The 26732-nt window shown below is 46.6% G+C and overlaps 1 protein-coding gene across 2 annotated transcripts in view; it reads left to right on the top strand.

The window, feature by feature from the left end:
• The window catches only part of SLC25A13 (solute carrier family 25 member 13), a 138429-nt gene extending 124365 nt beyond the window's left edge, over positions 1–14064 (top strand). For both annotated transcript variants that reach the window (XM_004582326.3, XM_058678358.1), the window contains 4 exons: positions 7495–7633; positions 12544–12702; positions 12805–12895; positions 13167–14064. In XM_004582326.3, coding sequence (XP_004582383.2) covers positions 7495–7633; positions 12544–12702; positions 12805–12895; positions 13167–13353 — 576 coding nt within the window. In that variant the 3' untranslated portion in view covers positions 13354–14064. The remainder of the gene's footprint in view (positions 1–7494; positions 7634–12543; positions 12703–12804; positions 12896–13166) is intronic.
• Positions 14065–26732: the final 12668 nt, after the last annotated feature.

Raw genomic sequence — 26732 nt, 5'->3', positions numbered from 1 at the left:
AGTGGTAAATGTTTAGTCTAAAGAGTATTACCTTAACTTAAATGCCAATACATTTATAATAGTAATTATAGGTACTTAATGTTTCTTAAGCTAGAATCAAAATGCATCATCATAAAATGGGATTTACTTTTAAAGTACATGTTGTGTAGAGGAGGAGGTGCATATGGAAGCTTCCGGAGTCAACTCTTAGAATAGGAATAGATGTTCAGCTTCCTAGCAGGTAATTGTAAAAGCAGGGAGGTACAGGGTGAAGACAAGAAAACTTGAGGGGTTGGAGCTATAGTACCGTGATAAAACCGCTGCATGCAGTCCAGGATCCCATATGGATGCTAGTTCGAGTCCCAGCTGCTCCACTTCCAATCCAGCTCCCCCCTGATAACCTGAGAAAGCAGCAGAAGATGGCCCATGTGTTGGGTACCTTCACCCACATGGGAACCGGAACAAGTCATAGCTCCTGCCTGCGGGCCAGCCCAGCTCTGGTCTTTCTGGCCATTTGAAAAGCAAACCAGTAGATGGATGAGCTCACACACACTCGCTCTCTTTCTGCCAGTAATTCTGCCTTTTAAACAAATTTAGGGAAGCAAGCAATCTAAAGGTGGGACATGTTTCACAGATGGACTTGTGAAGGGCAGCTCGGGGACCATGGTTCCACGATCTCTGTGCCATTGGCAGGGTGTCCAGTCCATCCAAGCGGTGGGCATCACTGATGGCAAAGCAGTGGACAGTGGCAGCCCCACAGAGAACTAGAGCTGGCACGAGAGGCATTTTGTACAAAATACCTGGAGGTGCCATGGAAGCCCTAAAATCCCCCATACTGCAGAAAGCAAATAACAGGCATTGAAGGGGCTCCGAAAATCACTAACAGTAGGTCCCTGGTCAATTTACTTGGTGACAGTCACATCGTAGGTCTTCCTAGAGATGCTGAACCCCAAATCCCAGATGCCTGGGATCCAGCTCACCCCAGCAAGAAGAGATGCTGCTAGGCTGTGCATTTTAAGAGTTAACTCACATGGGGGAAACGGAAAGGAATGTGAAGGGATCAAGACATGACGTGCGGCCCATTGTTTGGTTCCAGGACCAAAATATACAATTATACATGCCAAATAAATTCTAACCCTGTAAGGTAGGAAAGAAGGGTGGCTGGGAAGACAGGTGCCAGAAGCATTAAATAACCTCCCAGACAAGGTGCACCAGTGTTGTCATGAATGCTGCAGGTCTGGCATCCCCCTCCCGCCAACCCCAGAGCTAGACAATGTGCATTCACTGCTGGAGTCTCTGTTAAGCCTCCGTCTCCCAGACCTGCTGGCTCCTGGTGCCCAGCCCAAATACAGAGGTGCCTTTGTGAGTGTAATTACCTCTCCTGGTATTAGAAATAGTCTGTTTAGAGCCATGTTTGCAGGTACAGCTAGAATAAGCAGGAATTAGCCTGCGAAAAGGCCTGCCCTGGCCCTGACTTCCTTATCAGAGCCATCCCTCAAGACGGGCCTCTTTTCCTCTTGGGATTGATTTGGCAGGTGTGATAGCATCCCAGATGAAGAGCTTTCAAAGGAAGTCACTGGGGGTAGGGATGTGTATGTGTGTGTGTGTGTGTGTGAGAAAGAGAGAGAGAGAGACCTGTTGTGTCACATCACAAGGATAATTTTATGCCATGCAGAGCTGCCAGAGGGAACCTGAGTGGATGATCCCAGCAACTTAAAGATTGATTAAAGCTCCCTCTGGCAATCGGCACAGTGTCCGCATCAAAGAGGCAGAGAAGCAAGATAAATTATCCTTTTGTGGTGATGATGCTGTGGCCAGTGTCTCTAAGCCTGACTAATTGGCCCACGTCAGTTGTGCACTGTTAGCTTCAAGTGCAGTGAGGCCTGACCCTCAAGAAGCTTGACTCACCCTTAACTGGAATGATAATGGAGACTTTAAACTGCCACCAAATTGCAGGGGGGCCAGGATTGGTCATTAAGCCAGATCTGAGTTTTGATTCAAGTTTATTTACATGTTAAGTCGGCCTTGTGATGCTTTTTATTGCTCCTGTTGGTGTGTTGCTGGACCTTTGATTTTAAAAAAGAGAAGAAAAAGTGATTTTCCTTCTTTGGAGAGAGGGGATTTTAGGGAAGCGTAAGCAACTAGAGGCTTGTAGTTTATATTTATGCCTTTTCCCCCCAAGCAGTTTTATTGAGGGCCAGCCTGTGAACGTCTGAGGGTGGGGCTGCAGGAACAAGGCAGGGAGGTGCAGGGATTTTCCTGTAGGGCAGGAACGTCAGAGATTGGTTTTAATGGCATACATTGTGTCATTTATCAGCTTTTAATGACCACAGCAATCATTTTTCTGTTGCTGATGCAGACACTTGGCCATGCTTCCCTTTATCCTAAAGGTGCTGCTGAGAGTGGCTGATCACTTGGTCAAACCTAGACCCAGGGCAAGGAGAACTGAGCTGAGCAGGTCCATGTTTTGATGTAGGGGCGTTCCTCCTGAGTGAAGGGTTTATCAAGGAATCTGAGGCAGAAACATTTTCAGCCTGGGAACTTTGAAAGCCTTTCTCTCATCCTGCTTGTCTTTCATTGTGTGGGAGCGACAGGTCAGGGATTGCCTAAGGCAGCCGTACAAATTGGCACCTGCCTTTGTGCCTAAAACCTGAAGGAAGTGCTGGGGAGAAGGCAGCCAGGGCCATTGAATAAGTCTGTGGCGGTTTTTCCAGCAACACCTTTTGCAAAAGGAGCTCTCCTTGGGGACTGGGCTTTGATGCCTGGAGTGTAGGAGAGGGCAGGGCCACCTCCTAATTCTCTTCAGAGTTGCTTGCTGCCAGGAGACACCTGAGCAGGTGATAGGGTGGGGAACAATGCGGCCACCTGCGGGGAGAGGCCAGAGACCAGCATGCTCTAGACAGTCACATGTTTGGCCCTCCTGTTTGTACTTTAGTAGATCCTGTGTCTAGGGTACCCACGGTTATCACTTCATAAAAATTACACCCAGGCAAGTAGAAGCTAGCCTAACAAGTGAGTGTTTTGATGCAGGACTAAAGAAAGGCATCACTTGGTTTGTCCCTGAAGCTCCGGCTCTGTCTGTTCTTCCTCACCACCCCTTCCCCTGAAAAAATGTGCCTTGGCACAAGTGTGTGTGTTTCGCAGATGAGAAGGTTGACAAACGACTTTCTCCAATGCAGTGACCAAAGGGACAGCCACACCCAGCAATCCTTGCACGTCTGGAGATAGAGTTGGTTTTGTACTGGTGTTGAGCTTGCTGGCAGGGCCGCCTGCCACCTGGCAGCAGGGATGCTGGCTGCTGCCCTGCTTCCTGGGAAGCCTAGGACCTTCCGCATATCCTGACATTGACTCCAGCTCACAGAGATCATGTGAGCATGCCTCCACATTCACAATGCACGCCGCACTTCCCCCTTGTCCTCGGATGTGTTCTTGTGTTTGCTGTGTGTCTTTGTGGTCTGACCCAGCCTCTGTCAGCCAGGATTATTTCCGGTGTCTCTCCAAATGCATCCCAGCTTCAGCCTCGCCCCTCTTCTCGCAGGGTGCATGCTTTCCTGTCCTTGTAGGGCCGGAGGGAGAGGCTGGGGCAGTGCAGTACTCGGCCGTTCCGTCTTGGGCAAACCCCGCTGCTCACAGTCTTCTCTGATTGGGGATGCTCCTGAATTCAGGTTTTCTCTTCCCAGGGCACTTACCATATTGAAGTTACTCAGCTGAAAACTGGCTTTTCTGGGCACAGGTTTGAGCTGCAGTGGGTTAAACCATTTTCAGCAATGCCAGGATCCCATGTGGGCTCTGGACACCCTGGAGTTACGGCCAGATGGAGCCAGCAGAGGGCGGATCTCTCACCTTCCCTCACTCTCGGGAGGAAAGAAGAGACAGGCTGTTTTTCTTTCTCACCTGTACACCCACACATAATCTCTGGCTAGTGCAGTTGTTTATCGTTCCTAGATTTTGTTATGCACTCAGAGATAACAGCTTTGTTTGAAAATCTGAAGGCTCGGTTCGGGTTTTTTTTTTTCATGTTATTGATTTTTATTTTTTTTAATTATTTTTTAATAATCTTACTTAGTTGATTAGGGAACAAAGTGTCAAGGGCTACAGGGTGAAAGTGGGTGATACCATTGTTTCCACATCAATATCATTTTTCCCTGTATCTGGGGTCAGGGGAAAAAACAAAGGGAAAAGCCCCACCCAACCTCCCACCCATCCCAGAGCCCCAATGGGAGGCGCGCTCTGAGGGTCCTGCTCATACAGTTTTGTTAGTTCATCAGTTCTGGATTGCTGCCAATCTCTCAGTTCCAATCGCAATGAACCCTATTCAGAGTCCACTGGCTGACAGTCTCTTCATGGTTGGGGTTCTAAGATCAGCAGTTCAGTTGGAGGGATCTCCAAAGAAACTTCATCTGAGATGATCCCAGGCCTGATTCTTGCGCGAGTTTGCTAGTACAGAGTCCAGCACCGTCCGTCACACCAATCAGCTTATGCACATGCTGGTCGCTGGGATTGCTGGGTTCGTTCTGTTTCCAGCGCTGTCTTCCTCGTGAGCCAACGGGTGTTGTAGTCCAGTTCGATCCTGCCCACTTCATTCTCGGTCCTCACTCAAACCGGTTGGAGCTGCAGCCTAGTTGGGGCGACTCCAAGAAATGGGCTGATACCCTTGCAGAAACCTGGCAGCATGCCCGAGAGCCTCTCTTGACCTGGTTTAATCGTGGCAGGCCCCAGCATCCCCATCCTTACCCCCACCCCATGGGAACTGGCCAGACAAAATCAACTGGGAACATGCCTTAGGTTCTAACTGACAGCCAGAAATTTTGCTGAGTAGTTGATAAGTGAAATCACAGCACTGAATAGGCAAACATAGTTGCCTTTAAGAAATGCGTAAGAGAACCGAAAATGAGTGGATCAGGAGACAGGAGCCTGGGAATCCTCTGCCCATCTGTCCTCAGTGGGAAGGTGGCATCTGGGGTTGGAGTGATGGAAGAGGTGATATTCAAGAGGTTGCTGATCCTAGCTTAGCTAGCAGTTGTCAGAGAAGATGTGGAGTAATGGCGGGTGTGGATTGATGCGAGGAACAGGCTTTCCCTGGGAGGTATCCATCTTACAGGAAGAAGAAACGGAGTAGGTGTCTCCTTAGGAAGCAAGCTCCGACACAGGTGAGAATGTTGGGCCTGCTCTACAGCGCCACAAGAACGAAGGTGGCAACAGTGTCCTTGGAGACATGCGGGTAGACAGGTGAAGAGCAGAAGCCACACATCCACTGTGAGTTTAAGGAGGACAGCAGGCGTTCCCGCAGCATTCGTGACATGCTGTCAGCCAGGGAGGAGTTCTCACTCCCAGAAGCGCTCCAAGACGTGTGCTGGCTCAGATCTCTGACCACCGAAAAGTATGCACAATTTAAGTTTTTAAGACTTCTCTGCATTTTCTTTGATAAACACTTAATCATGTTTTATAATCAGGAAAAAAATCTCACTGTCCAAAAGCAGGATGAGCACAGATTGAGATTCAGCTGCATACACAGATCATGAAATTAAAGGATGCAGTTAGTTTAACTGTGAAGGAAGCAAAGTTTGTGGGAGGAACTACAGCAGCCCACAAGCTTAGTCCGAAGTGACGTCTTGAGAAAGTGAGCTGACAGTGGTTTTTGCGGTATTGCGGGAGTCGGGTGTGACTGTTTCCGTGGTCTTCATTCAAGTTGGTGAGTTGGTGTCTAATTTGAGCATCTTCTGCAGAGTCCACATGAGGAGCAAAGCTAGCAGGCCTTACAAGGGAAGCTTGCAGGCAGTGTGTTTGCCCATACGCAGCCGATACCTGAGTTACTCCTTCATAAGAAACTAATTGTAGGGAAAGAATCAGCCGCCATGAGCAGATACTGAAACTGTCCTGTCCCTTCATCCCTTAACAAAGCTGGCGGAGTTGGAAAAGACTGTTAGTTTTGTGTCCCCTCTAAAATGTCCTATGACAAAGCCGTGGGTGTGACCCCCAGCAAGTGTCAGGTAGATAGGTCCACTGTCCTGGGTGTAGGTTTGTGCACAGATCAGGTGAGGAGCATGGGCATGGCAGCTGTGGTGACTGTCGGCTTCAGCAGTATTGGGATGGACAAGGTGGAGCAGCCAGGGCCGCGAGGCAACCCCGAGCTGCCTTGAATGCTGGTACACAGAGTGACCAGGGCAGCCTTAGCACATGCGTGGGTATTGCCCGAGGAGTAACTGGCACGGGAGGGCTTGGAGTCCAAGCCTGTCTTCTGGCCGGGGTGGTAGGCCACGCTGGGCTGGGGTTGAGCAGAACTGCCAGTCAAGCTCCCCCGTTCTCAGCTTCAGCGTGGGAGACAGCCAAGTTGTGGCAGAGCCATGAGAAAGATGCGGGGCTTTGCTACCCACGGTCTCTGAGTCAGCAGTGACATGCGGATGACATGCGGATGGCAGACAAAGAGACCACCAGACCAGACGTGCGGTGGGTGTTGAGCCCTGACACCCAGGAGCTGTGCACTAGACACAAAACAGCCCAGGCTTGTTTTCTGGCCTTGCTGATCCTCAGGAAGTGTCCCTGGGCGTCGCGGGCGCTGTTGAATCTGGATGGGCCCACTATTTTCTTTTGGGAATCTGTGCATTTGATGGAAACGTTTAGGTTTCACAAATACATGAAGGGAATGGCATTAAATCATTAAGTGTTGAAAAGGGGTGATTTCCTTTCCACTCGGCTCACCCAGAGCACGGTATACGAGCTGTGGCTTTCGTGATGGTATTTTATAGTATTTCTGGGCACTCATCAATTCTGCAAACCGCCACATGGCGTTATTTTGGCACCAGAAAGCTTTTGGTGAAGATTGTACTCTAGGAGGGGATTGTTCCACACGTGGCTCTTCTGTGTGCTGGAATTCTGGTTGACTGTCTCAAAGCTGTGGAGCCAGGCGTTCTATCAATATTTCATAAACCCTGGGGATGTGACTAAAACTGGAGGGATCTGTGAACCCCTTAAAAAGACAAGTAAGATTTTAGGTATGTGTGACTTTTGTTTTTCTGGGACAGACTCTAGCGCTTGTATGGGATTCTCCAACAGAGAACCCAGACCCTTCCCTCTTTGTACATGTCTGTGTCACTTGTATGAGCAGGGACCATCCTAAAGGCCACGGCCTGGCTTGCATGGAGAGCAGCACACAGATCTTGGTCACAACTGGGGATTTGAAAAGCTGTCACAGGCAGAGTTCCAAACATGTTTCCATTGAAACTTCAGCATCCAAATCCATGAGAACCACCCTCCTCACCCCCTGCCCCATACGCACACAGCCCTACGCGCAATCCCTCCCACCACGCAACAAGACTAGTTTTATTTCCCAAAGCAAAATTCGCTGTTTGTCTCTTGCAGAATGTGGGTTTATTTTTCACTGTCTGCCTTCCAGCTTGTGAGTACAAATTGGGTCTGCTCCGGGAATATTTTGTTCTGAGGTGAGTTCCAAAGCAGCTCCCTCTCCTCCATGGGGTGTGTGTTTCATGTGGTTTTTCTTCCTCCGCACACATCCAGGGTGCCAAGGCCTGCTTTCTGCGGGACATTCCTTTCTCGGCCATCTACTTCCCCTGCTATGCGCATGTGAAGGCTTCCTTTGCAAATGAAGATGGGCAGGTCGGCCCAGGCAGCCTGCTGTTAGCTGGAGCCATAGCTGGTAAGTGTCCCCCAGGGGGTGTCATCCTGGCCCCACATCGCCTCCACCCGGATCCCCACCTCTCCTCCACCCCCTGGAATGTTCTGCTACTGATTCTTGACTGAAGATTGCTCTGGGTCTTTCCAGAAAAGAAAGAGAAACTAAACTTAATTCTAGCTGATTAGATTATTAGATAGGTTTGATTTCTTGACCCTAGATTATCTCTTTATATATTGCTTCCTTCAGGTATTGTTGGCTCTCTAGTCAAAGCTATATTGTTGCATAATTTTCACTTCATGGCCTAAGAATGACAGGCTGTCTAAACAAAATAGTGCCTGCAAGCGTGCTGAGGAGTGAAGCAGGGACCAGCTGGAGATGCTTGTCTCCCGACAGCTGCTGCGCACAGCTAGACACACAAAGTGGTAGGCGGCATGAACCACAGCGCTCACTGTGTTCTTTTCTCATGACCTTGGTGAAAATCTCCCCTGAAAACACTGGGCCCCCGTGTGTATTTTGGTGGCAGACAGCCTAGGGCCCCCTTGGGCTTGCTGCTTCCACACGCTTTTGAGGCAGGTGGTGTTCTCGTCTCCTAGGTGGCCAGAGGCTCTGAGCTGTTTGCAAAGAGTGCCTGAGGTCAGCTTCCAGGGAGGAGCTGGTGGCTGTTTTGTGCCCAGTGTCCCCAGCCTGTGACCCAAGAACCCTTGGAGGCAGTGACTCCTGCAGCCCCCCTGAATGCCCAATGGATTCCTCTCTCTCTGTGGCCGTGATACTGGTCCATGAGGCAGGGTGGCTCTTTCCTGGCTGGGTAGGGACGTTGCATGTGTAACACTGGGATCCTAATTTCAAGACCAGATACAGAATTCCTGGTTGTGGTTCCAGCTTGGTCACTGAGTCACTGTGCCCTGTATAAATCACACACGCAAGTTGAAATGAGAGAAGTTTGCGAACCAAAATGTTGGAATATGTTTTATTTCCAATGACTGAGTTAAGGTAGGGCTTAGTGTGGAGCATGAAGGCGCTGAAGTCACTGGAGCCAAGTGCTGGTGTTTGACCCTGGCCAGCTTCCTGCGGCAGAGGCATAGATGAGCATGGCCAAGAGGAGGACTTTGCCTGGGACCTGGGAACTGTAATTCAGGAGTATCTTCAAAAGCTGGCTCGTGTATCGATGCAGAGGCATTAAACGTGTGCGATGCATCACTGGGCCTCCAGAAACAGACTAAAGACAAGTGCTGCTGACACAAATCTGAGTCATGTGGACAGAAGCCTTCAGATAAGTGAAAGTCCTGGAAACACGAAAGGCTAGTGGAGAAATACAGTCAAGGTAATGCGCTGTGTCCACTCAGCCCTCTCTCTGCCTTTGACTATATTTCTCCACTAGCCTTTCCCCTACACTCAGTTACTCTGCTTCTCATGTAAATAAATAAATGTACCTGTTCCTTAAAAACTTAAAAAAAAAAAAGTAAGAAAAAGTGAGCTCCAAAGGAAAGTAACTAGAAGCAGAGAAAGTGAAAGTGTGATGCAGTATAGCGACAGTCCGACAGGCAAGCGCGGCCTCAGTGTGCCGCAGGAGAACAGACGCTTGTTAGATGAGGTTGGTTTTGTTTTTGCTTCTAAGATATTATTTGTTTTTAGTGGAAAGGCAGATTTACAGAGAGAGGGAGAGACAAAGATCTTCCATACACTGGTTCACTCCGCAAGTGGCCACAATGGCCAGAGATGAGCTGAGGCTTTGAGCCGTCCTCTGCTACTTTCCCAGGCCACAGTCAGGGAGCTGGGTGGGAAGTGGAGCAGTCAGGACATAAACTGGCACTCATACGGACTGCCTGCACTTGGAGGTGAAAGATTAGCCCGCTGAGCCATTGTACCAGCCCCTGGATGAGTTTTGGAAGAAAATCTACGTATCCACAGTGCTGGGGAAGCAGTGACAGTGCTGGAAGCAGAACAGGTTGAACAGTGCACTGCAGGCAAATGCGACCATGGGCAGGTGTGGGTGGTGTGGTTCAGTTCTGATCCTGGGACGGTCAGGGACCACCAACTCCTAGAGGCCGAGAGGTGCGTGTTCACTGGCCATGAAGACAGTGTCACCAGCCCGTGTGCTGTCACCATACCAGCATTTTAGAAGAGGCCAGCTGAGACAGTGGCTTGGCAATGTACATACTCAAGGATCGAGGAAACTTTTGTTTTGTAAGATTTATTCATTCATTCTAAAAAGGTTACAAGGAGAGAGAAGAAAAGGGTGAGAGAGAGAGAGAGGCATCTTCCATTCACTGGTTCACTCCCCACATGGCCACGAAGGTGAACTCTGGCCAGGCCAAAACCAGGAACCAAGAGCTTCAAATGGGCCTTGTACACGGGTGCAGGGCCCAAACACTTGGCCCATTTTCCACTGATTTTTCCAGGCCTTTAGCAGGAAGCCAGACTGGAAGAGGAGCAGGTGGGCACAAACCAACACCCACATGGATGACGGCTTCGTAGGCAACAGGTTACCCTGGGAAAACTGCTAACCTTGATTCACAATAAATATGAGATTTTAAGATTTATTTTTATTTGGAAGGCAGATTTTAGAGAGAGAAAAGTAGAGGTAGCCCGGTCTTAACATCCACTGGTTCATTCCTCAAATGGCTACAATGGCCAGAGCTGAGCTGTCTCCCACACGGGTGTAGGGACCCGAGGCTTTGAGCTGTCCTCTACTGCTTCCCCAGGCCACAAGCAGGGAGCTAGATGGGAAGTGGAGCAGGTGGGACACAAACCGCCACCCATGTGGGATGCTGCTGCTCCGTGCCAGCCTCAAACAGGAACTTTTGTGGCCACTAAACCAAGAAACACACTCTTCTTGAAAACAGATGAGATACTAGTGAAAATTAAGACTGATGCAGACCCCAAAGCTCTATTTGCTGCTCGGATCTTCTCTTCACTTTGGACAGTCTTCTGCTCTGCATTGGCCAGGCCCCCTTAAGGGCTTGTGATCTCTCTGTATTGGCTGAGGAATACCCTCATGGCTTCTGTTACCCAGTATGGCTGATTGCCGTCAGGTCTCTGACTTGAGACATTGGCCAGGTTTCTGGTCATCCCCTTGTCAAGAACCTGGAGCAGAAGCCTTCCCTTTGCCCTGGTCTCCTCCTGTCCCTGTCCCATCACATGCCTCGATGGTACTGCTGTGGCCTCATGGAAGCCAAGAGCGAGCAGCGGATTCACAGGGAAACAGGGCCAACCCAGCCTTAAACACCAATCAAGTTTCTCGTGGCATTGTTTTCTACAGTGCCAGCTGCTTTTCCAGCCTGCTGTTGGAGTAGCCCAATGCCATTCCCCAGTTTCACTTAGCACATCTTCACGCCCAAAATCCCTGTCCACTCGGGCTCCCTGGTCCCTGCTGGGCTCTCGCAGTGTCTGCACAGGAAGAAGGGGGGCTGAGAACGGGGAACACGAGCGCCTCAGCTTGCTTGCCATGACTGAAGCCCCCAGGCAGTGCAGTTGTCCAGCCTGTGAAGCAGCTGATATGGTTGGGGAGCAGCATCCTTCCTGCTCTCCCCACTTTCCCCAAATAACACTCCACTCGCTTTTCATAGCAGTGACCTGCTTGTGAAAGCTACCAGAACAGAACTTGTCCCCATTTTGTTGCCGGTGTGTCTTGCCCAGCCCCACTCTGACATGCCTGCCAGCTGCTGCAAAGGAGGGTTTTATTGTGTCTGAAGTCGACTGGCTCGCTATAGTCTGAACTGTTTCCCAATCAGGAGGTAAAGCAGAATCTGTGGTGTGAACACGGCGGGTTTCTGAGCATTCTTCATGTTTCCTTCCATTATGTTGGAGGATAAATTCCTGTCTCAAAGCTAAAGTAATTCCAGCACAGCAGAAGCAACATCGGTCCGAGTGACCCAGTGCAGCATTGGAAATAAAATGAGCGGTTCTTAGGCGAGGCAGTTTGTAAAAACTGGTGAGTGAGTGCTCCTGAGGACCCGAGTGAAAACAGCAGAGGGGCCGCCGCTCTGGTAACATAACTGTAAGCATGTAGTATGCAGATGCACACACATGCACACACGCACACACGTTAGAAGTCCAAGGCTCTCTGCTAGAAGGATGAGATGTCGCCGCGAGCCAGACCATGTCGGTTTGGACTGAAATTCTTACAGAATTATTAAGCCTTAAAAAAAGCAGACGAGATTTATGCATCTGTATCTGACCAGTTTGGTTTGGACTAGGTTCATGATGGAAAAGTAATAAAACCATAAGAGACGGTGCTTTCTGAGCAGTCTCACTTTTAAAAAATTTAAACATGGGCTGCCCCATTTCGGATAAAATGACAGAAGAAAAAATTTCCCTGACTGAGGGAGGGTTGTCGGTGTCATGGTTCCTGTTGCATTGCTTATCGGCCAGTACGAGTCCTGAGCCGCGTCATCAGGCAGCTTCCTGGAGATGAGGGTCTTCCGTGGGGGTCTCCCCTTTCCTTCTCCCGCCTCTGCACCCCATGCATACTCACAGTGCTTGCCAGGGTATCTGCCAGATCTACCCAAAGGTGTGAGAGAAGTTGCCTGCCACAGCTGTTGGCAGCTACAGAATACCACAAAGAGGAAGCACAAACCAAGCTTCACTTTGGACACATACAACCCCCTAGCTGGAACAGTCTCTGATTTCAACAGGAACCCACCCTCCCTCGCTTCTCCTTCACCGGAAGGAGTACCACAGTCGGCAGAGCCTCCATTCCCTTGAGTGTTGAGATTCCAAGCCACCCAGGTTGCAGTTGGTTGATGGGGAGAGGAGGGAAGGCACACAGGAGCGGCCAGCACGGCCAGCCTGGGACCCCAGGCTCAGCCAGGGCAGCACTGGAAAACTGGCGGTCTCCCACACCGGTTTCTCCACTCTGCTTTCACGGGTGGATGGCCAAGATGGTTATTTTTATGCAAGAAGAATGTGACCAGTTAGCTTGTCTCCTGCAGGTATGCCAGCAGCCTCCTTAGTGACCCCTGCTGACGTCATCAAGACAAGGTTGCAGGTGGCTGCCCGGGCTGGCCAGACCACCTACAGCGGAGTGATAGACTGCTTTCGGAAGATCCTGCAGGAGGAAGGCCCCAAAGCTCTGTGGAAAGGAGCAGGCGGTATGGAGACCTTCTTAACTGACCCCTTTTGGGACCCAGCAGATTTTTTGTTTTTCCAAAATTCAATGACATCTGGTTATATGCCCGTTTTTTTCTTCAAAGCTCGTGTGTTCCGGTCGTCACCCCAGTTTGGTGTCACATTGCTGACATACGAGTTGCTGCAACGGTGGTTCTACATCGACTTTGGAGGCGTGTAAGTACCCTGTTTGCTCTGCTGTGTCATCCCGGCTGCTGCCCCCGCCCAGTGGGTGAGGACCCTGTGATGACACGGGGGGCACCCAGGGAAATCCCAACATCCTCCTGGCCAGGCTGGTTCAAAGGGGAACACACAGGCAGCTGGAATTCAGCAGCTCCTCTCGGTTGTGGATGTTGACAGTTTTCGAATGTCAGTTTCACTAAGTTGTGGCGAGTGAGGAACAGTAAGCCACAAACACCAGTTCTCACTGCATTTGCTGTTCTTGTAGGAAACCCATGGGATCTGAGCCCCTCCCCAAATCCAAGATCTCACTGCCCGCCCCGAGCCCCGATCACGTCGGGGGCTACAAGCTGGCAGTGGCCACCTTCGCGGGGATTGAGAGCAGGTTCGGACTTTACCTGCCTCTCTTCAAGCCGTCCGCATCTACCTCAGAGGTCGCCAGTGGAAGCCCCTAGGGGTCCCAGCCCAGATGTCGCCGCAGATCCACCTGCCATCGCGGGTCCAAACAGGGCCTCATGTCCTTCCCATCCACCTTTTGCTTAAATTCACTTCTGTGCTTTTTATAGAGTAAAGTCCTTCGTTTTCTGTATGTTCGCTAACAAGATCATTGTGGAATTGCTGCTGATTGTTCCTTGGGTCCCTGCTCCCCACAGATCTTTGCATGTATGTCTCATGTTTGCTGGGATTCGATCAGTACTGACGTGATAGGAAGAGCAGTGAAGTCTGCACAGAGCTTAGGGCTGCCCAGGCAGGTCCTCGACCCCAAAGGGGTCTCAGAAAGCACTTGTGACTCTCAGAGCAGAAACTGGTTGGAAACTGGGGTGCACATTTATAAAAAAACAAGAACACTGGAAGAAATGAAAAATGTATACATCAGAACCAGCCAGCCAGGCTGCACATTTTTAAACACGCACAAATTCCGTCTCTGGATTACATTATGAAGCTTTTATGTGAACCATGTTTTTTGTAATGAAAACCACATTGGAGATGTTTAGTAATCATATTGTGTTACTGGTACTAAGACTACTAGGGGAAAGTCCTCGCACATTAAGGAAGTGCTTCTGGCACTGGGTTGCCCAGGCGCATCCCCTGCTGGGTGTGCGGATGTGGGCTAACTTCTCACATGAGTCGTGTGTGTGTCCATCACTGCCGATTTCAATAGACACTGACGATACAAGTGTGTCCCTGCCCTGATCACCTCACCCCCACGCCTCATAATTGGCACTCAATTTCTTTTAAAAATCTACTTGATGTTGAATTATGTAAGACACATATATACTAATATTAGTTTTATTTAATTTGTGGTGCCTTTTATAGTGGTCAGAGGCTCGTGTATCTATAGAGGTGGAAATAAACTATTTTTAAAAGTATTGAGGTGTTTACTTGTGTGTGTCATATGACTAGTGATGTTAGTAATTATCATTGTTGGAATCTGTTGTATTTTTCTGAAAATTTCCATCCTTATTCGAAAGTAACAGAAAGACAGCAAGAGAGAAGGAGCAAGAGAGAGATCTTCTGTTCCCTGATTCAACCCTCAAATGCCAGGCCAAAGCCAGGGGCCAGGAATCCCATCAGCGTCTCCCATCAGAGACGGTCCCTGCTTGAACCAAGCATCTGCTGCCCCCCAGGTGCGTTGGCAGGAGGCTGGGTTGGAAGTGGAGTAGCCGGGACACAAACCAGTGTATGATGTGAGCACCCTGAGTTGGTGATCACAATGCATTTCTCTGTTTTTGTGTTTTTTTTGAGGGGTAGGGAGGAAGGATGGTGGTATTCATCTTGGCATGGGAAAAGGCTCATGGCCTTTCAATGTACTTGTTTTCATGGGTCAGAATAAAAAACTACATGTGGTACCAGGTATGCCAGGAAGCTAGGAAACTGACATTTGGTTCAGTTATCCCCAGCACCTTGGGCAGTTTCCTGTGATGCTAAGAGCCACACAAGGGTTCAATAGAAATTGGATATACAACTGGTATGCAATGACTGTTGTGTTTTTTTTTTTTAAGATTTACTAAATCTTATTGGAAAGGCAGATTTACAAAGAGAAGGAGAGACACAGAAAAATCTTCCATCTGCTGATTCACTCTCCAAATGTCCATAACAGCTGGAGCTGAACTGATCCAAAGCCAGGAGCCAGGAGCTTTGCTTCTTCTACGTCTTCTGTATGGGTGCAGAGTCCCAAGGCTTTGGGCCATCCTGTACTATCCCAGGCCACAGACAGGGAGCTGCCTGGTAAGTGGAGCAGGTAGACATGAACTGGCACCCATATGAGATCCCAATGCTTGCAGAGGGGAGAATTAGCTAATAGAGCCATCGTGCTGAGCCCTAATTTTATTTTATATTCTGACTCTTGCTCACACAAAAACCATGTACATTGTGTCTAACATTACTTAACTCTTGGTTGGCATTCAAGTAAATTAGGAAAAGAAATGAGTTGTGAACAGACTTTAGGCCCAGTTATGCTTCCAAAGAAACTGATTCATCCCTTACTATTTTATATGAACATTGTATGTCTCCCTAGGAGACAGCCCTGGGCTAGTCTCTGCAGTAGGCAGCAACAGGTTGACACTGGAATTAGAAAGACAGCTTTGTCCCCAAGTCTAATTAAGGGCTCTGTTATCATCACCAGAATTAGGACAACTACACACTTGAGATCTTCCAAAACCTCACAGAAAAGTAATGCAGGGATTTAAGAAGTTTGTTGCTGAAAAAGAAACTTAACCATTTAATTCCACTTCTCCAACAACTTCTTAAACCGCTCCTATATGGCTGCTCCGTGTCTGTCTGACAAAGCCAAGGTGGTAACCCTCCCCTGCCTCAGCATAACACATGATAAATACCCATATGTTCCTCTCCAAGACCAGTCAGCAAGATTCCAAATGGGTCTCAGCTGTACTGCCACCAGTGGTGCCCTGCCCTGCCTGCTGCTGCTCAGAGCTGCATGAGCTGGGCCAACTTGGCTGCCTTTGGACTTGACCAGAACTCATAGTAAGTCAGAAATCTTGGGGCCCCACCAAACCAGGGCAGTGAGGGACCACACATGTGTTTGCTTCGAACCCTGGGGCACTCGTGCTCAGATGACAGGAGGGACCTCGGAGGAGGACTTGTTTTCTTCCAGTCCTTCAGGGTGGGAGGCATGATTGGCACGACTGGCCCTGTGATTGCTGTGTGGAGCACAGCATGTAGCAGCTGCCCTGGGTGTCCCTTTGTCCAGAGGTGACAGTATGTTGCTGTTTCAAGTGCCTCCATTGCTTCCCTCTAGAAGGCTGGGAAACTGAGGCAGGCCTACTTGCCTGCCTATCCAAAGGGGCCAGCACCCTCCCAATGTCCCACCCCTACCCCAGTGCTGAAGGCCCCTGGCTTTGTTCTGGGTCTACCTCATAATGACTTGGAGGTGGTAGGAGAGAGGCCTGACTTTCACAGCAGCTTCTCTCCTCCCCATCCTCTAAAGAGAGGAAAACAGGTGGAACTGGCTACAGATGAACACCGAGGCTGGATTTCTGGAGGTTGGTAAGTCCACCACCTTACCTAAACCACAACCACTTGGGGTTGCCTTAGTGCCAGCAGCCAAGGTCACACAGGGTAAATCCACAAATCCTGGCACACAAATAGGGTGATTGAAATGCCCACTGTGTTTGAAGCTTCAGTTTTGATTTACCAAAATGTTCACCATCGTTGGGAAACAGTGTTAGAATTCTGTGCTTACATGGTATTGAATGGTATGGCCTATAGAAACCTCAGACGCTTACATTTGGACAGAATTCTGGAAATGTTTAAAGTATACAGCTCAGTGGGCAAAGAATCAGAACGGGAGCAAATTGTGCTTGAAATGGTTGGTCACCTCCTCCGAATAGGGAAGTCAAGGTAGCGATCAGGGGAAGGAGGAAGATCTGCCACCCTCCTGCATGGGACATTGATTCTTAGTGTCTCTCCACTAATGCAGCTTTTAGAGCGGCCCTCCCTAGAAGCCATCATTGTGTCTTTTCCCGGGATGAATTTGAATTCTTGGCACAGAACAAAAAAAACCCCTCTAACTTGAAGTTCTTGGTAATCAAGATGCTTTTGGAATGTGGATTTTTCCAAGAATCTTTAAAAAGACATACTCCCTGCTCAGGGCAGTGAGGTGCTGCCCTGCCCTGCAAGGGACCTGGTTGGGAATGGTTTTGACTTATGGGGAATGTCCCTCACCAGAAAGGGCAGCCTAAGGTTTTAGGGAAACGTCACAGGTGTTAAGAAGTGCTGGTTTCGCCAGACTGGCACACACGAGGGCATTGCCACCTACGTCTAAGAAAACAGGGCGGACTGAGCTCCAGGGCGTTAGGGGCATTTATTCCCCTTTCCCTTCCCCTTCCTTTTCTTTCAAAACCCGGGAGACTTACCTTCCATCTGCTGGTTCACTCTAAATTCCCCAAAGCAGCTGAGTTAAGTCAGAACACAATCCAGGCCTCATCTTGGTGGCCGAGACCTCGGATCTGGAGCTGCTGCTTCGCGGGGTGTGCGTTGCAAGTAACTGAGCTCAGCAGCAGCACTGGAACCCACAGCCGGGCGCTTGGCTATGGGATGCAGGTCCAAGTCGCGTCTGAAGCTGCATCTCCAGACACCTTCTCTGTGTCTTAGCCTCTCTTCACCGGCTCTTGGTTGCTGTTTGGAAGGATGGATGAATGAGGAATGTTGTCAGTGTTTCCCCAGTGAAAGCACCATTCAGACCTTTTCTGTTTCTAGGATTGAAAACAAATGAAAACACAGTCTAATGTATTGTACTTCCTTTATAATAAAGTGAATGTTTCATTTAAGCAACTGCTGCCATTTGACATTGGTTACTTTGCATCGGGTGTGTCACATGAATTGGAGAAAATTTTAAATGTCTTAATCTTTGCTCAAAATAAAAACTTTTTTAAAAAGTCACATTCTTTGAGATGACTGCCGTCTTCGGAGGGAGGTGGGTCTCAAATCATTTTCCTTAGCAATTGAAGTCTTGCCTTTTTCCAGTTCTTTCTGTTCCTCAAGTTCAACCTCAACGCTAAAGACAATAGGATCTCTTCTTCCAGAATGGTTGATTTTGTTTTTAGCTAATGCATTAATTGGCTCTACAAAATGCACGTGGGACATTGCTTTCATCTGCTGGGGTAGCCCAATAAAATAATGTTGCTTGCTTTTATATTCGTGCCTGTTAAGGGAATTTTGCTCAAGGCGAAACCACAGCCCCCCTCGAATAACTTTAGAAGAATTAAGAAAGCACAGTAATTGTCTTGGCTCTCTGAGGTTGTAAACCCGCCCTGGCGCACAGGCACCAAGCCCTCCTCACCTCCCAGGGCTCCTGACAAGGCTCCGGAAGGTGCTTCACTTTGCTGTGGAGTCATTGTTGGATGGGTTTTGAAATGATTTACAGGGGAAGGCAGTGTGGCGCAGTAGTTTAAGCTACTACCCACAATGCTGCCATCCTTTGTGAGCACCAGTTGGAGTCCCAGCTGCTCCACTTCCAAGCCAGCTCCCTGCTGGTGCACCTGAGAAAGCAGTGGAAGATGGTCCTGGTTTCTGAGCCCTCAGCACCCACATGGGAGGCCCAGGTGGAGTTCTAAGGCTTCTGGTCTCAACTGGCCCAGCTGTGGACCTTAGAGCAATTTGTGGAGTGAGCCAAGATAGAAGATTTCTGTGTAACTCTGCCTTTCAAACCGTTTTAAAATTTTGAATTAAAAAATAAGTAAAATGAACTTTCACTCTTAGAATAGACTGTGCAAACATACTATCTTCTGTCCCATAAAGTGGGCTAAGAAATACAACTTGGTAAACAAACAACTGGAACATTCTTCATTGCCTCCGCCCCTGCCCCAGCCTTCACTGGTTGATCCCAGCTGTAGCTGTGGTCTGTTCAGTTGCTTGCAGATGAGAAGGAAGCCAGTGGTTTTGTTGCAGCTCCGAGTCTCCGGCCACCAGTGAGGACCCAGCAGTTCTGTGCCCGACTGCCCTTCCTTTCACCATGCCAGCCCCCTTGAGGTAGGTGCGCCCCTTTCTCTTGTTTAACAAGTGAGGCCAGGACTTGGATTCTCTGAGTTGGCGAGTGGCAGACCTTGGACTGGAAGCCAGGGAAGCCAGGTGCTGCAAGCACGGCCTTTGCCCAGCCTTCCTGCCTGCGCCGGCTTTTCCATGGAGCTGTATCTGTCCTGGCTTAGAGCAGAAGGAAGCAGAGGGCTGTGACTCTTGTCCTAGGAAGCGTGTTTGGTTCCTCTAAGGGTACTGGAGCCCGAGCACCAGGTGACTCCTGAAGAAGCTTTCAAGTATCCCCTTAAACTGTTTTTTTTTTACAACCTGTTCAAGTCAGTAAAGAGAGCATGCAGATGGTCCGGGAAGCCTTGGCCTCAGAGAGTCCTGGAAGGTAATGTGGAAAAAGCAGAGAAATCAACAAACGGTTTACAGTGCAATGCGATGGGATGCCAGCTGCACTGGACCATCCTAAAAAAAAAAAAAATTGCTGTAATTAGGAAGTGCCATTCTTCTACCAAAGTTGGAAATAATGGAAAAGCAGGATGTAGTAAATAACGACGATCCTCAGCCTCCAAGTGTGTCTGGAGGGAGTGGAGACAGTTTATAGAACGTGGGCTATGCTGAAGTTATTTTTGGACAGGAAATGTGCGTCACCACCGGTGGTGGAAAAGTCTGTGTGTCCCCAAGTGTCCTGCCCCCCTAAAGTTAAGAGAGAGACTGCGGTACAACTGTGTGTGTCTCCCTCATTCTTAGACAAAGGAAAGCAGTTTAGATTCATACAGAAATGTACAACGTTTTGTTTGGGGGCAGATTTTGAAAGATCCGTCTTGAGATGGTCTGGAGAGATTCCCTTGAAGCGGTTCTAGGCGGACAGGTGAGCTCCATCAGCTTGAGGGTGTGTGTCTCCTGGCAGTTAACTGCCCCTGTACGAGGCGGCTTTTCAGCGTGAACTCTTCACCTGGGCTAGCTCTAAGCTAATCAAAGGCTTCCACTGTGTTACAGTGAAGCCAGAAAGATGAGAAACTGGGGATGAATAAAACTAAAACAGGCATTCTGTTTTCATCTTTAGAAGGAATGCCAGTGTTCATTGATTTTTACTGCTTCAGAAAGTAGAGATTTCTCCACTGTTTCGTTCTCTGCTTTTTCCTGCCTCGCTGTGTGGTATTCATCCCTCGTTCCTAATTGAAAAGGCAGGTCACACCCAACTAACCTGAAACTTCAAGTTCCTTGGACCACTACTTAGAAATCGTGTGGTTTCCTCCTTTCCTTCTTTCATACTTTCCTTTCGTACTTCCTTTCTTTCCTTCCTCCATCAAGTTTGCCTGTATGAGAGTAAAGGTAGAGAAACCACCCAATCTTTTTGAAGTCGGAACATAAGATTGTTTTCTTTCTTTTCAGTTTAGAAATTGCCTTGATATGGTTAGTATGTAAGCTGCCCAGCACTGCACATACCTAAAGAAGATATTAAATTCTGTACTAATGGCATTTGATGTAAATTAAACAAACTGCTTATTTTAAAAACTGTCCAAGGGCCCACCAAGGTGACCCAGCAGCTTAAGTCCTCGCCTTGAACGTGCCAGGATTCCCATATGGGCGCTGCTTTTAATCCTGGCAGCCCCACTTCCCATCCAACTCCCTACTTGTGCCTGGAAAGGCAGCTGAGGACGGCCCAATGTCTTGGGACCCTGCGCTCACATGGGAAATCCAGAAAAAGTTCCTGGCTCCAGATCGGCTCAGCTCTGGCCGTTGCAGTCACTTGGGGAATGAAACAGCGAATGGAAGATCTTCCTCTCTGTCTCTCCTCCTCTCTGTATATCTGACTTTACAATAAAAATAAATAAATCTTTAAGAATAATAATAAAAATTAAAACCTGTTCAAAAACATATTTTATTAAAAAAAACCTGGCATATTATCAGAACCCTAATGTAAATATTAAATGCTTTCACCTCCACAGACACTGAAAGCATACATTTTAAAATGCAAGACAGATGTTTATTTTCGACATCGTTTTTAGTAAAGAACTAATTTCTTAAGGCTGGCTTCATTTAAACTACAGAGAGAAGGGGAGACAGTGAGAGAATAAGTGGGAAAAAGAATCTTCCATGCACTGGTGCAGTCCCCGAAAACGGCCATAATGGCCAGAGCTGAGGCCATAAGATTGCATTTTTACACTCTGTGTATTAATTGTCACAGATCAGAGAGAACGTAAGATTTCTCCTTGGGAGTTAATTTACTCAGCATGATGGATTCCATTCAGATTCACTTAGTTGCAGATGACAAGGTTTCATTCATTTTCATGGCTGTGTAGTATTCCATAGTGCATGTGTGTGCATTTTCTCTGCTCAGCGATCAGTTGATGAACATCTATGTTGGTTTCATAACTTAGCTGTTGTGAATTATGCTGCTGTGCACACAGAATGCGGATAATTCTGTTCAGAGTGTTTTCATTTGGATATATTCGCAGAAGCTGGATGGGTTGTAGCGTAGATCTGTTTTCAGATATCTGAAGAATACCCCTGCTGTCTTCGAGAATGGTTGCACTAGTTTACATGCCCACCAACAGAGGATTGGGGTAAAATTTCCCCACAGTCTCCCCAGTATTTATTTATTCTTGACTTTTTGAATGGTAGTCATTCAAACGGGGGTGAGGTAAAACCTCATTGTGGATTCTATTTGCATTTCCCTGGTAGCTAATGAACCTGAGCATTTTCCTTACATGTCCTTTGGCATTTGAATTTCATCCTTTGAGAAATACGTGTTCATATTCTGTGTCCACTCTTAACTGGATTGCATGTTTTACTATTCTTGAGTTTCTAGAAGTCTTCATAGATCCTGCATTATTAACCCTTGATTAGTTGAATAGTTTGCAAGTTTGATATCCATGTGTTGCCTGCTTACTTGATTTGTTGATGTTTTCCTTTGGTGCAGAAGCTGCGTTGCTTGGTGCAATTGCATTCGTTTATTTTTGTGTCTGTTGCCTATGCTTTGGAGTCCTTTGCAAGAGGTGTTTGCCTACCCGTCTGTCTTGCAGAGTGTTTTTGATGTAAAGTTGATGGCGTCAGATCACAGATTTAGATCCCTGATGCATTTAAAATTGTGTGTGTGTGTGTGTGGGTGTGTGGTCTAAGTTAGGAGTCTTGTTTCTTCTGCACAGAGACAATTTCCAGCCCTATGTGTTGAAAAGTCTGTCCTTTGTCTCTGGATGGACTTTGATGCACTTGTCAATAATTCGTTGGCTACGGGTGTGCAGTTTCATTTCTGAGAGTTTGGTTCTGTTCGATTGATGTTCAGGTCTGCGTATGTGCCAGCATCCGGCTGCTTTGGCTGCAATTGCCCTGTAGTACGTCTTGAAGTCTGATATTGTGATGCCTCCAGCTTTGTTTTTGTTAAGATTGCCTTAGCATTTAGGTCTGTAATGTTACTATATAAACTTTAACATAGTTTTTTCCTAGATCTGAGAAGAATATCTTTGGTATGTTGACTGGGATGACATTAAATCTGTATACTGTTTTTAGTAATATTGACATTTTGGTTGTCAGTTCTAATCCATGAGCAAATGGCATTTTTCCCATGTTTATCTGTCTCTTCTTTAATGTTTCTAATTCTCACTGTTAATCCATGGTTAAATTTATTCCAAGATAAGTCAAATTACTTTGCATTATGAAAAGAAATTGCATCTTATCAATTTTCTCTAAATCTACTGAGATAATCATGTTTTTAATATTCAGCTTATTAATGTAATATGTAACTTTTTTGTCATTTGCATGTGCTGCACCATACGTGCAAACCAGGGATAAATACCATTTGATCGGGGTAAATGATCTTTCTGATTTGTTGCTCAATTTGATTAGTTGGTATTTTATTGAGGATTTTTGCATCTATATTTATCCAGAATATTGGTCTATGATTCTTTCTCTGTATCGTTTTCTGGCTTAGGAATTAATATGATGCTGGCCTCGTAGAAGGAGTTGGAGAATTCCCTCCATTTGAAACATTTTAAATAGGTTTTAAAGAAGTATTTCTTCTTAAAAAATTAGGTAGAATTCAGTTGTAAAGTCATTGATGTATGTATATTTGTGGTAATTCCTAATGATTTTTTGTATATTTGAGGTTTCTATTCTCACATTTTGCTTTTCAGGTCTGATTTTATTGATTTGGATCTTCTCCCCCTTCCCCCATTTTTTCCCCCTTCCCCCATTTTTTTTTTTTTTTTTTTTTTTTTGTTACTTAGCTCAATGGTGCACTGATTTTTTTAAGCTGATTTTTTTGGGGGGTGTTGGCTGGTGTTTTCTCTAATTGGACTATTGTCTAAATTCACTTTCAGAAGTTTTTAAATGTCTCTTTGTCTTTTTCTGTGACCCTGTTCATTGAGTGCCACATTCAGTTTTCATCTGTAAGCACATTCTCTGGAATTTCTGGTTGCTTTCCAGCTCCATTCCCTGGTGGTCAGAAAAGATACATGTATAATTTCAATTCCTTTGATTTGGAGGCTTGCTGTATGGCCTAGCATGTGGTCTGTCCTGGAATAGGTTCCATGAGCTAATGACAAGAACGGATTCTGCATCTGTAGGATAAAATGTTCTGTGGATATCAGCTAGATCCGTTTGGTTCATAATAGTATTTCTGTTTAGTCAACCAGTCAGATGAGGAGAGGGGGTCTTCAAATCCCCCATTGTTATTGTACTGGAGTCTCTCCCTTTAAATGCAGTAATGTTTATTTTAAATTCTCAGCTGGCTTGGTGTTGGGTGCACATTCAGGATAGTCACTTCTTGTTGAGTTAGTACCTTGACCATTATGTAATATCCTCTTTGACTCTTCAACAGTCTCTGTTGAAGTCTTTTGTCTGATTTTAGAATGGCTACACTCATTTTTCCTTTCTGTTGGCATTGGAATATCTTTTTCCATCCTTTTACTTTATGTGTTTTTTTTTTTTCCTTCGTGAGGTTTGTTTCTCATAGGCAGCAAACAGATTTTTTATTTTTTTTTAAAGATTTATTTTTATTTTATTGTTACAAAATCAGATATACAGAGAGGAGGAGAGACAGAGAGGAACATCCTCCGTCCGATGATTCACTCCCCAAGTGAGCCGCAACAGCCGGTGCTGTGCCAATCTGAAGCCGGGAACTAGGAACCTCTTCCAGGTCTCCCACACGGGTGCAGGGTCCCTAAGCCTTGGGCCGTCCTCGACTGCCTTCCCAGGCCACAAGCAGGGAGCAGGATGGGAAATGGAGCTTCTGGGATCAGAACCGGCGCCCATATGGGATCCTGGGGCACCCAAGGCAAGGACTTAAGCCGCTAGGCCATGCCGCCGGGCCCGCAAACAGATTTTTTTTTTTGTCCGTTTATTCGATGTCTGTATCTGTTGGTTGGAGAGTTTAAGCCACTTGTATTCAGGGTTTATTGTGTTCAGGGTATTATTATTGAAAGGTAATGACTCAGTCATAACCATTTTTTTTCCATAAATATTTTCTTTGCTTGCTTTGGATTTTTTGTACTTCTTTTTAAAAGATTGATTTATTTTTTATTGGAAAGACAGATCAGATTTATGGAGAGAAGGAAAAACAGAGAAAGATCTTCCATCTGCTCGTTCACTCCCCAAATGGCTGCAATGACCAGAGCTGAGCCGATCCAAAACCAGGAGCCAGCAGCTTTTTCCACATCCCCCATGTAGGTGCAAGGCTTTGGGCTATCTTCTACTGCTTTCCCAAGCCCTAGGCAGGGAGCTGGATGGAAAGTGAAACAGCCAGGACACGAATTGGTGCCCATATGGGATCCCAGCACTTGCAAAGTGAGAATTTAGCCAATGGCGCCATTGTGTTGTGACCTCCCTTGTACTTCTATTGGAAGATTCGTACCTTCTCATTTCTTTCCGTTGTGATTAGCTCTCTCTATTCCTGAGTGTAACAAATCCTTAAGTGTTGTCTGTGGGGCTGGTTGGGTTGTGGCACTCTGTTATAGAAAGTCTTTTTTCCTCTTTTGTAAATGAGAGCTTTGCTGGATGTAATATTCTATTGGCAGTTTATTTCTGTTAGGACCTGGCTAGCCTGCAGCATTTTTAAATGATAAATCAGCTATAAGTCTAAGTAGAGGTCCTTTGACGTCAACCTGGTGTTGCTCCTATGGAAATTTTTAGAATCTTTTAGAGTCTTTTGGAAAGTTGACCATGATGTGTTGTGAAAACCATTTCTGATCATGCCTGGTACGACTTTGGTGTGTTCCTGCACTTTGATGTCCCTTTCTGCGTGTTAGTCAAGTTTTCTGCTCTTGCTCCACTGAACAGACCTGTAGTAGTAGTTTCTATGATACAGTTTGTAGATATAAGCATTTCTAATCTCGCCCCTTCCCTTTTCTCGCGTCCGGCTTTTTCTCTCCCGTCATTTTCCCCAGGGTTATCACAGTAATGTAATCCTTTAGTAACAGTTGCAAGTTTAATATTTCACACTGTATCATAGCAGTGTAGTTGAACATAGAAAATCTAGTAAATACTGTCAAGATACATTTAGCAGTGTCATTGAGAGTCTCCTTTTTTATTTGGGAGTAGAGATGCTACTTCAGTGTATCATCCCTTCCCAGAATGCCACTCTCCATTGTACAGTTCATTGATGAGCACATATGTATAAACTTGGTTCCCTATATATCTATTTACTTTGTATTTTGCAAGAAGGTTGTATTATATCAGTGAGAATATATGGTATTTGTTTTTGGGGGACTAGCTAATTTCACTGAGCATAATGGTCTCTAACTGGGGCTATTTTGTTACAAATGGTAAGATTTCAATCTTTTCATGGCTGTGTAGTAGTCCAGAGAGTAGATACACCAGTTTCTTCATTTTTTCTTTCAGTGAGTGTCTGAGTTGTTTCCTTGTCTTTGCTGTTGTGGATTATCCTGCTGTGAACATTGGATTGCAGGTCAATTTCTCATATGCAGACTTCACTTCATTTGCATATATTCCCAGAGTAGGATACGCTGATTCATATGGTCAGTCAGTTTTCAGTTGTCTGTACTCTCTCCATACTGAATTCTGTAGTGGTTGCACTAGTCTACACTCCCACCAACAGTGGATTAGGATACATTTTTTCCCCACATTTTTGCCAGCTGGTTCATTTCTATATGTAGACCATTCTCACTGAGATTAGGTAGAACCTCCATGTTCTATTTCTCTGATAGGGAGCCTAAGCATTGCTTCCATCTGTCTATTATCCATTGGAATTTGTTCTTTTGAAAAATGCCTGCTCATCTTCTTCACCAATTTCTTAACAGGGTTGCTTGCTTTCCTGTTGTTGAGTTCCTGAAGCTCTTTACAGAATCTAGATACTAGTTCTCTAAGTATGCACGAAATTTTCTCCCAATCTGTTGATTTCCTCTTTGCTGATGATTTCCGTTGCTATATAGAAACTTCTTAGTCTAATATAGTCCCATTTGTTTAGTTTGGCTTTGCCTGCCTGTACTTTTGGTGACTTTTCAAAGAGATCTTTGCCCATGCTTGTATCTTACAGTGTTTCTGTTTTCGTCTCCTAGTTTGATGGTTTCTGAGTGCAGATGTAAGTCCTTGATCCATATAGAGATAATTCTTGTGTAAGAGAGATGCAAGTATCTTGTTTCTTATGCAAATGGATATTCAATTATCCCAATAGCACATGTTGAAAAGACCAAACTTTTTCTTGGGCTATTTTTACTTTTGTCAAAGATTCGTTGACTATACATGTGTGGGCTCCCTTCTGGGGTTTCTATTCTGCTCCATTGATCTTCCCTACATTTCTTCCAGTACCAGTCTGTTTTGATTATCACTGCCCTGTAGTATGTCTTCTGGTCTGAAATTGTGATTGTTCCAACTTTGCTTTTATTCTGTAAGA

The sequence above is a fragment of the Ochotona princeps genome, chromosome 20 (assembly GCF_030435755.1).
Source record: "Ochotona princeps isolate mOchPri1 chromosome 20, mOchPri1.hap1, whole genome shotgun sequence".
NCBI classification, from domain to species: domain Eukaryota; kingdom Metazoa; phylum Chordata; class Mammalia; order Lagomorpha; family Ochotonidae; genus Ochotona; species Ochotona princeps.
This window is presented reverse-complemented; position numbering and strand designations above follow the sequence as displayed.